Source organism: Bufo bufo, chromosome 10, assembly GCF_905171765.1.
Source record: "Bufo bufo chromosome 10, aBufBuf1.1, whole genome shotgun sequence".
In the NCBI taxonomy this organism is placed as follows: domain Eukaryota; kingdom Metazoa; phylum Chordata; class Amphibia; order Anura; family Bufonidae; genus Bufo; species Bufo bufo.
Window position 1 is genome coordinate 34,287,645 of NC_053398.1, and position 12,507 is coordinate 34,300,151.

General features: G+C 42.5%; 1 protein-coding gene across 2 annotated transcripts in view; it reads left to right on the top strand.

Annotated features, from left to right (window-relative positions):
• Positions 1-12,507, top strand: part of CPT1A (carnitine palmitoyltransferase 1A) — a 57,688-nt gene that overhangs the window by 20,204 nt on the left and 24,977 nt on the right. For both annotated transcript variants that reach the window (XM_040409541.1, XM_040409542.1), the window contains exons 6-8: positions 4,819-4,956; positions 6,948-7,025; positions 9,818-9,925. In XM_040409541.1, the coding sequence (XP_040265475.1) occupies positions 4,819-4,956; positions 6,948-7,025; positions 9,818-9,925 (324 nt within the window). The remainder of the gene's footprint in view (positions 1-4,818; positions 4,957-6,947; positions 7,026-9,817; positions 9,926-12,507) is intronic.

The following is a 12,507-nucleotide window of genomic DNA, read 5'->3' on the forward strand; positions in this document are numbered from 1 at the left end:
CGATGTATTGAAAAAGTCGATTCGGCTGCTTTGCCGAATTTTACAAAGAAAATTGCTTTGTGACGAATTAATTTATCATAAAGCGCATTCGTGGGTTTAATGACAGGGATAGGCAATTGTGCCGCTCCCCATCATTGTACCCCTCAGATGCCGCGTTCATAGCTGATCGAGGCATCTGACCTGAATATTACATCATACTTACCTCATCCGTTTGATCGCGAAGAGCCTGCCGCCACCATCTTGATTGAAGATCCAGTGCGAAATCTCGTGCAGCCCGTGATGACGACATCATGTCGGGCGGTGTGGTCAGCTCATGAGTCACCGCACATAGGATTTCGTGCAAGATCTTCAATCAAGATGGCGGCCATTTTTTACCGCCATTCGGGGAAAATCGATTCGATTTCAGCTTCGCGACAAATTGAATTCGGATTCGACTTCGATTAGCTCAAGACTAGTCTCTGTGACATATCAAAAGTTTACTGAAAACTTTGAGAGGCTCACGTGTCAGCCGAAATACTACTCCATTTGGCTACAAAAGACCCTAGAACATAAAAATGTAGCGTTTCATGACTAAACATCTATGATGAGCAAAGTCTGAAAGGGTCAATTGTCCTTTTTTATATGCTCTTTTAGGAACGTTTGGAGAGTCGTTAAGGTTCGTAACCTTTTAAATAACGATTAAAATAATCGACACAATCTCTAACTCGCTCGTTTTTTACTCGCCTTGCCTTCAACGATGCATCAAGTTTTGAGTATTGGCTTTTAGCTTCTTTGCCGATTCTGGTCTGTTCTTTCCATTTGTCTTATTTCTTTCAGATTGTTCTCTAATTTAAGGCTATTACTGACAATGTGGCATGTCCATGTCCTGTTAAGATTGACCTTGTACACATCCAAGGCCGTCTGCAGGTGTACGTTGGCCCTAGGGTGATATTCACCGTAACCCTTAGGGCTTATTCAGGACTCAATGTTTTGCCAAAACTAGGTGTAGATCTTTCCACTATACCATATCTCCATCTAGGCCCCATTCCTGGTTTGCTGCTTAGGGGGAGATACCGACTTTCCTTAAGGAGATCAGCTGTGTATCGCAATGCTCCATGGGAAAATAATATGCAAAGGAATGCCAGGGAAGCCCTGTCCCCGCCCAGGATCACCCACTTATGGGCTGAGTTTATATTAGCCCGCCCATTTTTGGCCTGGGGCAGTCTGAATTTGCCAGGACTGTCTCTGAAATTCAAGGACAGTCACGCCAAATTCGGGACAGTTGACAACTATGACTTAGGTGTACATCACCCTCCGTGGTGGTGATGTGAGCCCCTCAAGCCCAGTCAGCCTTAAAGGGTACTTGTCACCATGAAATGCAGTGCAATCTGCAGGCAGCAGGTTTTAGACCAGGAGGAGTTGACCAGGTGAGATATAGAGATTTTTTTGGGAAAGGATTCAGTATGACTTGTAATTTATACATATAAACCTCTGCTCATTCTATGCTTAGGAGTCATGTGGGAGGGGACACTCAGTGATTGACAGCTAACTCTATGCTCAATCTTGCAGTCAGCTGTCAGTCACTGAGTAGCTCCGCCCACATGACTCTTAAGCATACAAAGAGCAGAGGCTTAATTGAATAAGTTACAAGTTATACTGAATCCTTTCCCATAAAACTATATAGAGATCTGCTCAGCTCCTCCTGCTCTGTATTTTCATGGAGACCGGTTCCTTTTAGCAACTTCTGGGATTTGCCTGATTCGACCCTGTAGATATTCCTCCTACTTACAGAACGTGTAAGCAATAATTGACTCCCTCTGGTCTCCTCCATGAAAGTCCTTTAAGTTTTATGAAGAGTTGTCCGAGATGCATAATCTCTGATGCCATACTGACACGCATGACGTAATATTTCACTCCTACTAATATGAGGTTTTGGTTAGGCTTGTGTTTGCTGCTTTTTATATAGCTTATGTACAATAAGTGCACTACAAGGCTGCTTAATTTCCAGGGGTGTTGCAAATAACAATAGAGCCCCCTAGCAAAACTTGAGAAAGGACCCTGCTCCATCATGACTACTCCTCACAGTACAGGGATTATGCACACAGTAATGTCACGGTACAGGGATTATACACACACTGATGTCACGGTACAGGGATAATGCACACGGTGATGTCGCAGTACAGAGATAATGCACACACTGATGTCAGGGTACAGGGATTATGCACACACCACTGATGTCAGGGTACAGGGATTATGCACACACTGATGTCAGGGTACAGGGATTATGCACACACTGATGTCAGGGTACAGGGATTATGCACACACTGATGTCAGGGTACAGGGATTATGCACACACTGATGTCACGGTACAGGTATAGCATTGCACACCATGAACTGTGATATCATAGCAGAATGTGCACTCTGACATCACAGGAGAAGATAACATAATGGTGTCGCATGCATCTAATGATATCACACATGCAAGTATAATGAACAAGTAAGGCTAGTTTTACACTAGTACTAAAACTATATGGCAGGCTATTCTGGCAGAGTCTGCCGGAGTTCATCGTATCTGGCATAGCCTGAAAGAGCCGGAGCACCACCAGGCCCCATTAACTATAATAGGACCCAACGGGGATTCAGTCAGTTTCTGGCATGAGTACTGGGATTCGGCCAGGCAAAAACGGGTGCTTGCACTGTTTTTTGTCCGGGTGAATTGCAGCACTCATGCCAGAAACCGTCCGGATCTCCACTGGGTCCAATTATAATCAATGGGTTCCGAGGGGGAAGGCAGTATCCAGCTGTGCCGGATACAATGAACTCCTCTGCCAGAACAGCCTGATGCTAGTGTGAAGCTAGCCTAATATCGCAGCACAGGAATAATACAACGGTCACGTTATAGAAATAATGCACAAATTAATGGAGCAGAAGAGCGATAGTGCACACAACAGCAATAACCATTGGGCTCCATAGTAGAGGTCACATTCAGCCTGCCACAACCCCTTCCATTATCCATACCCTACCAACTGCTCCTCACTTCTGTTTAGAGATGTGGACCCACTATTGGACGGACCTCAAAGCCATTGCTATGTCTTCTACTCTGGTTACACAAATGTTTTATTTCTTCTTCATGAAAGCTAAAGTAGACCAATACGTTGTAAGCCCCCTCTGAATACCTTGCATTACAGCATGTGATTGGGCCATTGTTGTCATTTGCTTTTCCGCCGCAGCTTTGTAGTGGTGCAGCTTGCGGTTTTCTAATGGCTTTATTGCATTGGACCCATTTAGCGGATGGTCATGGGGATATGACAATTTGCACCATTTCATTAGTCTGCGCTACAGCGTTGGCATTTTGACACCATTCACTGACACCCTAATGTCTAGGCGGTCAGGCAGGACCCCTACTTGGGGGTGACATTAAAGTCTCTCAGCTTTGGAAGATCCCTCATTGTTAGAAGTGTCCCTTGGCAGTAAGCTGATCACAAGTAACCCTCAGAATTTGGCTTTTATCTGCAGCTCCACCACAGGAGAAATAAGGCATTACACAATCTCCATTGAAATCAATGGGCTGTCTGCATAGAGCAGGACAGAACCGGTCCCCGGGGTGAGAAGTGCTCTTTGTAACAGCTCTCTGATCTGGTTTCCCCTTTATTACCTTAAAGGGGTTTTCCCAGGAGTCTTATACTGATGGCCTATCCTTAGAATAGGTCCACAATATCTAATCAGTACGGATCTAATTCCCTGCACACAGCTATATGAAGAGGTTGTGGTGCTTCAGTGAGTTCTGTGGCCTCCTGATGGCTTGCCAAGTACTGTGCCATACATTGTATATCAGTGTGTTGAAGACCCATTACTGGGGCTCCACTGTTATTTTGCATACATTGTATATCTGCTGTGCTTAGTATTACAGCTCAGTAGTATTTACTTACATGGGACTGCATACAAGACTTGTGACCATGACCAATGAACATGTGCACTGCAGCCTCTTCAAACAACTGATCGGTGGGGGTGACAGAAGTCAAACCTCTACCAATCAGATATTGATGACCTATCCTAAGGATAGGCCATCAATATTGAACTCCCGGAAAACCCCTTTAATGCTTATCTAAATGTTCAGATAACCTTTCAGAATAAGCTGCCATGTGTGTATACATTAGTGATAGCACTACATCTGGCCATTATATGACTTGTATCTGTCTTTTTTTTAGCAGTTTTCTCATGCACATGCTGCATCTAATTCTCAGTTGTCTCTGAGTTGGTGGGTGAAGGCTAGTTGTAATGACATCTGCTCATAGACTACACTTAGAGACAGCAGATTCTGCTTCCTAACTCTCCCATGCACTTAGAATCCCTCAGAAGTACAATATAGGACATTATAGGGAGGTACTGAGCAGTATAGATGTTAATAAAGCACTTGCAGTGAGATATAACACTTACTATGTCTGTGCTGGCTGGTTTCTCTGCACTTCCTCCCTTCTCTCCCCCTCCCCTCTACATAGGGTTTTATAAGATGATGTATTCTGGAGCTTTAGACTTGGTTTCACAAGATGGATGCCGTACAAATTTACAAAGAGAAAGTTTGTTTAGAAAATATAGATATATTACAAAGTTTCTTATGGCCACCTGTACTATTGATTTATGCACAGTAGTGTTAAAGTACGGTGACTATATAGATCATGTGAAAAACTTACATATCTAAACTAGATAACGCCTTTAGAGGAACTTGAATCAGACAACATATGGTGCAGATAAGCACAACCAGGGGATGAAAAGAGTGAATTATGCAGGCTCAATTCTGCTACAAATATTAATTATCATCACTTCTCTCTCTTCCTCTAGTTCCTGGACTCTGTGAAACCACTGATGGATGAGGAACAATTTAAGAGAATGGAAGGTCTTGCCAAAGATTTTGCCGTCAACCTGGGACCAAGGCTTCAGTGGTACTTGAAACTGAAATCGTGGTGGGCCACAAACTATGTGAGTGTCATGTTTGTTGCTTTAATGCATACTGGCCGGTAGACTAGATTTTTATTGGAAGATATTTAGCTTATCAAAGAAAAAGAGTTTGCTATCAGGCCTCGACTTTAGCTTTCAACTCTCTTTATGATCTTGCACAATATTTGGCCTGCAAGGATTGCTAGGAACATGATGCGGTTCCAAGCTTGCCATTGAATGGTGTCATAGATAGAAGCAGGTGTGCCTTCTGCAGACATCTAGTATATCGGCTATGATCTTATCAGGGCAGTTGAAATTGTTTGGATATTACTTTATTGCCTCTGTTTGCACAAATGCAACTTGTGTGGGTTGAAATAAAATGTCGGCTTTGTGATTTTCCTCCAGAACACTGCTTGCATTGTTTCACGGGTGCTTATAGTTAGCAGAACTGCTGTAAAGTTTTAAGCAGCATTACATTAGTTTTACTGGAACGTAATCTAGTGCTGGCTGAATCTAGTTTATTGGACAAGAAGCCAAATGACTTTGTTGTCCCATGACAAACACTTATCCCCTAACCACCGGGTAGGGAATAAGTCATCTGAGCCTTGGGGACCCCATCAATGACAAGAACGGGTCCCTGTGTTCCCCCATTTGAATGGAGTTGAGGTCAAGGATGTGTGTTGCTGCTCCACTCAACTCTTTGGGACTACCGGAGAGAGCCAAGCGCTATACACAGCTATCTTTATTAGGGCTCATGCCCACGACCGTGGTTTTCATCTGCATTCCAATCCGCAATTTTTGCAGATCGGATGTAGATCCATTCATTTCAATGGGGTCGCAAAAGATGCGAGAAATAGAACATGTCCTTTTGTTGTCCGTTTGGCGGACAAGAATAGGCAGTTCTAACAGAGGGCAGGACGTACTGTTCCGCAAAATGCATAAGCGTGTGCACGAGCCCTTAGTCCCATAGAGTTAAATGGAGCAGCAACGATGTACATGACCACCACGCCCTTCAAACAGGTGAACAAGGCCCCCTGTTATCGTACGTGGCAGGGACCTCAGTGGTCGGATGCCTGACTATCAGACACTTATCCCCTATCCTGTTGATAGGTGTTTGTCATAGAACAAACCCTATAAGGGTTGTACATCATAGTGGAGGATGGTTTTCTGCCAGAATCGCTTAGAGCAAAGAACCTTGTCAAAGAGAAGCTCTTGTCCTTGAGGACTAAGCATGAATGCATTACATGGCAATGATTTTAACAAATGGGTGAATGCAGCTTTGCTGGCGATTACAGCTGGTCATCACAGGTTTCAGCTCTCATGGTACGACAACACAGTGTTTTGGACCAGGTTTTGAGGCAGATTGGCCTTCAGGATTTTTTGCCAAAGTCAGAAGTGGATTCGAAAGGAATCAGAAATATAAAGGAAGGACTTATTTTTCCTGGTACATCCACTTCTGGCCTTGGCTCAAAATCCTGCAAGGAGATCTTCCTCAAAACCTTGTCCAAAAAACTCTGTGTGGCCGTATCCTCAGACTGCAGGTGGTCAGCTGGTTGCCTGCAAGTTCTCATTTAGAGAATGGGTTGTTCCACATTGGCTTAGGTAAACGTACCGTTGGACCAGGGTGAGTCCTGTGGCAAGTGGGTTCCATACTTTGTTTTTCTATTGGATGGTGAGATACAGGGAGCATGGAATCTGCCCAAGTGATGGTGGTGCAAACAAGAACCCGGCCCTCGGTGGGAGGGTTTGCAGTGGCATTACCAGGAACGGTCCAATTTCAATTTTTTTTTTTTTATGGGTTCTCCTCTATACATCCTTACCTAAGAGAATGGTATTATCTGGTATAGCTATTCAATAAATGTATAACATTATGAACTGCAGGGAAACCTGTCTGTACATGAACATATGACAAATGTTGAAATATGGTAAATGCCTAGAAACTTGGTTTAAAAAGAACAGGTTGAGAAAAATATGAGAGTGATAAATATGGTGCATGTTTCAATGAGTTAACTCAAGTACCTTTGTGGTTCCAGGTCAGCGACTGGTGGGAAGAATACATCTACCTCAGGGGTCGCGGGCCAATCATGGTCAACAGTAATTACTATGCAATGGTAAGTCTAATAATGGCTTTCCCGTCAAGGAGAAAACTTTTTACGACAATTATATCTATACAAAATAATGTTCTAGAGGTCAATAGAGAGGAAGATGACAGTGGAGCTCCCAACATGTCGCTGCATGGAGTTATTCAAGCAATTGCTATTCTAATGCTCTACACAAACTAAATGAGGTCTACATTACAAATATGCATAGTAAAAATGTATAATGTGGGGCACCTTAGTCTGTTATAGGCCCATACTGTAGAATAATCCATATGAATGAATGAGGTAAATGATTGTGGCATGCTCAACAGCATGGTGTAATATGGAGATCGTAAGCATTGCTTCTAGGGGCGAGTATGGTGCCTCATACAAGGACAATATGACAGCGCTCAGAGTGCATACAGATCCATAATACAGTATACTGTATAGTGTCATACATACCCTCTGTCCCCTACACACTTACATTTTTATAGGATAGACCATCACTAGCGGATTAGTGAGGGTCTGACACCCTGCACCGTTACGACCAGCTGTTTGGGTGTGGGTCGGCTACCAGAAGTCGGCAGCAGAACTCCACAGCTCCATCAACCTTGTAGAAGAGGGAGCTCATTCCTACAGTACTGGATGGGAGCTATGGCCACTACATAGTTGATGGAGCTGTATAGTTCCAACACCGACTTTTGGGAAAGGATTTTTTGTGGTGTGGGTTGTCGGACTCCTGCTGATCATCTAGTGATGGCCTACCCTGAGGTTATACCTTCATTTAGTGAAAGATGGACACCACCTTTTAGCAAAAATGCTTCTTAAACCACATTTTAGGAGCAGTATATAAAAAGGCAATTACACATTTTACTGAGTAAATAGAGCAGTGGACTGACATGGACACCATCGCTCTAGTCAGTCAGGGCCCTCAGGAGCCCAATGGTTGGACCTCCATTGATTCCATTGATCTAACATTTATCACCTACCCTGCCAATAGGTGATACATACTGTTCATGGGATAACTCCTTTAAATGGTCGGCATGTAATACTACATTTCACCAGCAGTGGCTGCTGTAGGGAGAGAACGTATGGTCAGCGGCATAATAGGTGATCACCGGGGGTTTCTGAAAACTGACCTGTCGTGATCAACTGTCTGCTGGAGCAATTCCAATCCGTCTTGCTGCATAGCCTTTTATGATCATTTTCATTTCCTGAATAAATATTGCTTTTGCCAAGGTTAATTTTACAATTAATTGGAAAATGTTATTATCTATTACATGGATTTTTTCTTATCTCCTTTCTTGTACTATTACTAGAAGGATGTGATAAAACTTTTCCAAAGTACAATGAACCAGTACACAGTTGGGACATAGCGTAGCTCACCTTATTTTATGATATACACGCCCTTCACTGTTTCCCTGTATGACATCAGCTAGATGTTAAAGAGGTTGTCAGGACTAACATAGTCCATTTGACCGGGTGATGGGGTTTAAACCCAGAAATGCGTTGTCGATTGGACTTTAAATGGTGATATGCTGTGTTGAATAAAGATAGATGTTCCTGTCCATTTGACCGGGTGATGGGGTTTAAACCCCAAAACGCAGTCGATTGGACTTTAAATGGTGATACTCTGTATCGAATAAAGATGGATGTTCCTTTATCTTCATTGAAACAGGTGGAGTATTGTTTGGGAAGCACACCATCCTCGGAGCCCTTTTTCTTCAGTTCTTCAATGTGTTCTCCTCATGATGTCATCATTATCAAATTGGTGGAGGTTTGACACCCTATACCCATACTGACTACCTATTTTGAGCAGCCTCCGGCATTGCAAACTATACAGAGTATAGAGTTGGAAGTAGAAGACTCCATCCATTGTGCAGTGGCTGTGTCGGGGTGCTAAAGCTCAGCTCCAATTCAAGTGGTTAGGAGCTGAGCTGTACTACTTCGGTGCCTTAAATTACATAGCGGACAGACCCTTCTGCTTCCAGCTCCATACACCATATAGGTTCTAGTGCTGGCAGCTGCCCAAAATAGCTGATTATGTGGGTGCTGGGTTTCAGACCACCATGATCTGTTATTGGAAAGCCCCTTTTAAACAAGTCATTTGTATTAATTTAGATGATTAAGTTGCCCTCCAAATTTACCATGTGCCAGGACCCCTTCTTTCAGAACATATATGTTGGTCCCCATTACAGCCTTCAGGTACATTGGACCTTGAAGATCCCAAAATTGAAAACTGCTTCACTCGCGTTCCTCCACTCTGTCACAGCATTGGTCTACAGGCACTACTAGAGGGAGTTTACTGCCAAACTTTGAGGAGTGCTCCTCCTAGTGGTGGCAGGTAGCCAAAATTTTAAGACGTAACTGTGTGAAGGAAAGCTACATGACAGAAATATGGTGGACAATCATGGATGAGATTTATATTAAATAATAGCACATTGGGCAAAGCTCTCAGTGAGTGGTGGAGCTTATCCTGAGATTTTTTTTGTGGTGCTGTATGATTTCCATGGACTTCCCTGATTTTGTGTTTTTGCATAGAAGAGGATGATAACTTTGGTATAGCTTTAACTCATTGCAACACTTATTTTCACACTTCATCACTGGGAAAGAATGGAAGGATTGTCAAAGTATTTCCTTGACTCAAAACGTTCCATTAAAGGGGTTGGCCAACATAGCTTTTTTTTTATTTCCTGAGAAACGGACACATGACCTTCGAACAAGCATGACGATGTTTTTGAATGAAGCAACCATGTTTTGTTTTATTCTAACAACCCCTTTAGTCCGAGCCGTGATTAATAGGACATGTTTTCTTTACCTCCCAGGATTACCTTTATGTCTTGCCAACCACAGTGCAAGCAGCCAGAGCTGGCAATGCGATCCATGCACTTCTGCTCTACCGGAGAAAACTGGACAGGGAGGAAATTAAACCGGTATGTTTTGTTTTCAACCAGCGGGGATTTCCCTTGTTTTAACTTTAAGGAAACATTCCTTCATGTTCTTAAAAAACAAAAACACTGAGAAAGATTGTGAAGATAAGCCATTATTTCTCACCTGACACATATACCAGTAGTTTCCAATCTGTTGCTCTAAATCTTTTGTGGAACTACTACTCCTACTATTCCCTGACATAACAACATGTTTTTTTTTATTTTTTAGAATAGTAGAGATTAAAGGTGTAATGTGAATTCACTTGTATATAGCCTTGGAGGCCAAAATGATAATTTCCAGCGTATACTGTAAAACTATGCACAACGGAAATAAATTCTACATAAAAAACTAATATTAAAAATAGTTTAAAACATTTTAGATTCACTTTAAAGTGGATCTCTTCTGTCCCTGCCTTGCTTCCTCCCGGTGGAGTATAGATGCTGATCTCAGGGATGTATATTTTTCTATGATTTGCTTCTGTATTTTCATGTAAAAAGCCATTTAACTGCCAGGACTCCTAGATGAAGCTTGTGAGTCCTGCTTCCCCCACCCCCACACAATGATTGACAGCTGTCCCTGTAAATAAGCTAACACAAGAAAAGCTGTCAGTCAGCAGTGTGTGGGTCAGGAAAGCAGTCTTAGTCCTGGCAGCATTTAATTAAATGAAACATGAACATTAAATAAAAAAGAAAAATGAAAATAAAAACAAAATATATAATAGAAAAGTACGTATCGTTAAGCTCAGCATTTCCCCCTCTGTTCTGTCAGAATTTTCTTTCTACCTCTCAGAATAGATAGACTACATGCAAGTGGATTGAGAAAGAGTTAATTTAAAGGTGGATTTAGACGAACCAATAATCGTCCAGATTATCGGGAATGACCATTTCCGATAATCTGGCCATCTAAATGTGCTGCCGATCGATCACCCGATGAACGAGCGAAACGCTCATTCATCGTGATGCTGTCATTCGTGTAGACACTTCAATCATCGTTCCTGGGCAGCAGATCATGCTGTCTAAACTGTGATCTGCTGCCCAGAAACAATGATTCTGTATGGGGACGAGTGATCCCTTGTCCTCATACAGTGAAGGAGATCGCTGCATGTAAATGCAGTGGTCTCCTTCACTGAACAAGCAGCTGACTGTTCATCCCGACAATAGGCCGCTCTATCGGCCCATCTAAACCTTCCTTAACTCTAGCCTTTCCAATTATTTCATCAGAACCTGAATATCACTAGTGACTTACTGTATATTAATAGGAACCTGTCAGGAGCTTCATGCTGGTCAAACTATGGGCAGCATGAAATACCAATAGGCTCCCCGGTTACAAACAGCTATGTTTAAAACCAGCTGAAATGTGGAGGAGAGACACGGGAGAGAGGCTCCCTCCTAGGCTTCAGTGGATTGACAGCTCTTACAAATAGGAAGAGATCTGTTAGTCAACTGGAGCCAAGTTTGAAGGAGCGAGCAGGAAGCTGCCCCCAAACTGTTCTCTATTTTTGGTTCATTTGTTATATGAAAAGCTGCAAAGTAAACCCAGCTCAAGTTGACTGACAGATCTCTTCCGATTTGTCAGCAGGGAGAGATCTGTCAATCAACCGAAGCCTAGGATAGAGCCTCTCCTACGTCTCTAATGCTTGTTTCAGCCCATTTTAAGCAAAGTTGTTTGAAATCAGGGAGACTGTTGGTATTTTATGCTGCACCAGGTTTGGCCAGCATGGACCTACTACTTTGAGTTTCTAGAGCTATACAGGTTCTGAAATAATTGGGAAGGTTAGAGTTAAATTGACCCTTTCTCAATATACCTGCATGTAGGCTTTCTTTGCTGAGAAGTAGAAGCATGGATGGTTGTAACCAGGGAGCCTGTCTATATTTCATGGTGTCGGGGCAGCATGAAGCTCCGTCCTAACAGGTTCCTTTTAAACCACACGAGATTTATTTTATTTTTTTAAGAGAGAGGCCCAGGAGCTTCACACTATGATGTTAATATTGTATAACCTGCTGTTTGCTTGTGAAGGGTTTACATACCTGAAGCTGTAAAGATGTTTGATATGTATTTTAAATAACTTAAAGGCTATGTACACCTTTGGGGACTTTTTTTTATTATTCCATTGTACAGGACTGAGATGCTGTAGTAGCAGCTTGTGAATTTTTTGTCTTCTCAGTCATCTGGGGAGCAGAAGGACTCCTAATCTCTGCTCTCTCACATCAACCTAAACACTCATCAAAGCTCAATCCTTATCTTACAAGTGTTTATGACCTCTTAGTAGTTTACAGATAAGGGTAATTAGATGACAGGCACAAGGTAAAAGTAGGATGCACCCAGCTAGAAAAACAGTTAACCCTTTGTGACAGAATGGCTCAATATTTTTAATAAAGGCCAATTGAAAATATGACTTTTAGCCAAAAATGAGTAAAATGCAATTATAAACAAAAATTGCCTCTAAAGGTGTACATAGCGTTTAATATACCGTAATCCTTTTTGGCCTCAAGATCTTCCCCTACCCACACCCCACAATCCCAAGGTTAGGGTTTAAGGACCAAATTGTTATCAAGAGTCTCTTATAAATGTGTGTTCCTGAAGA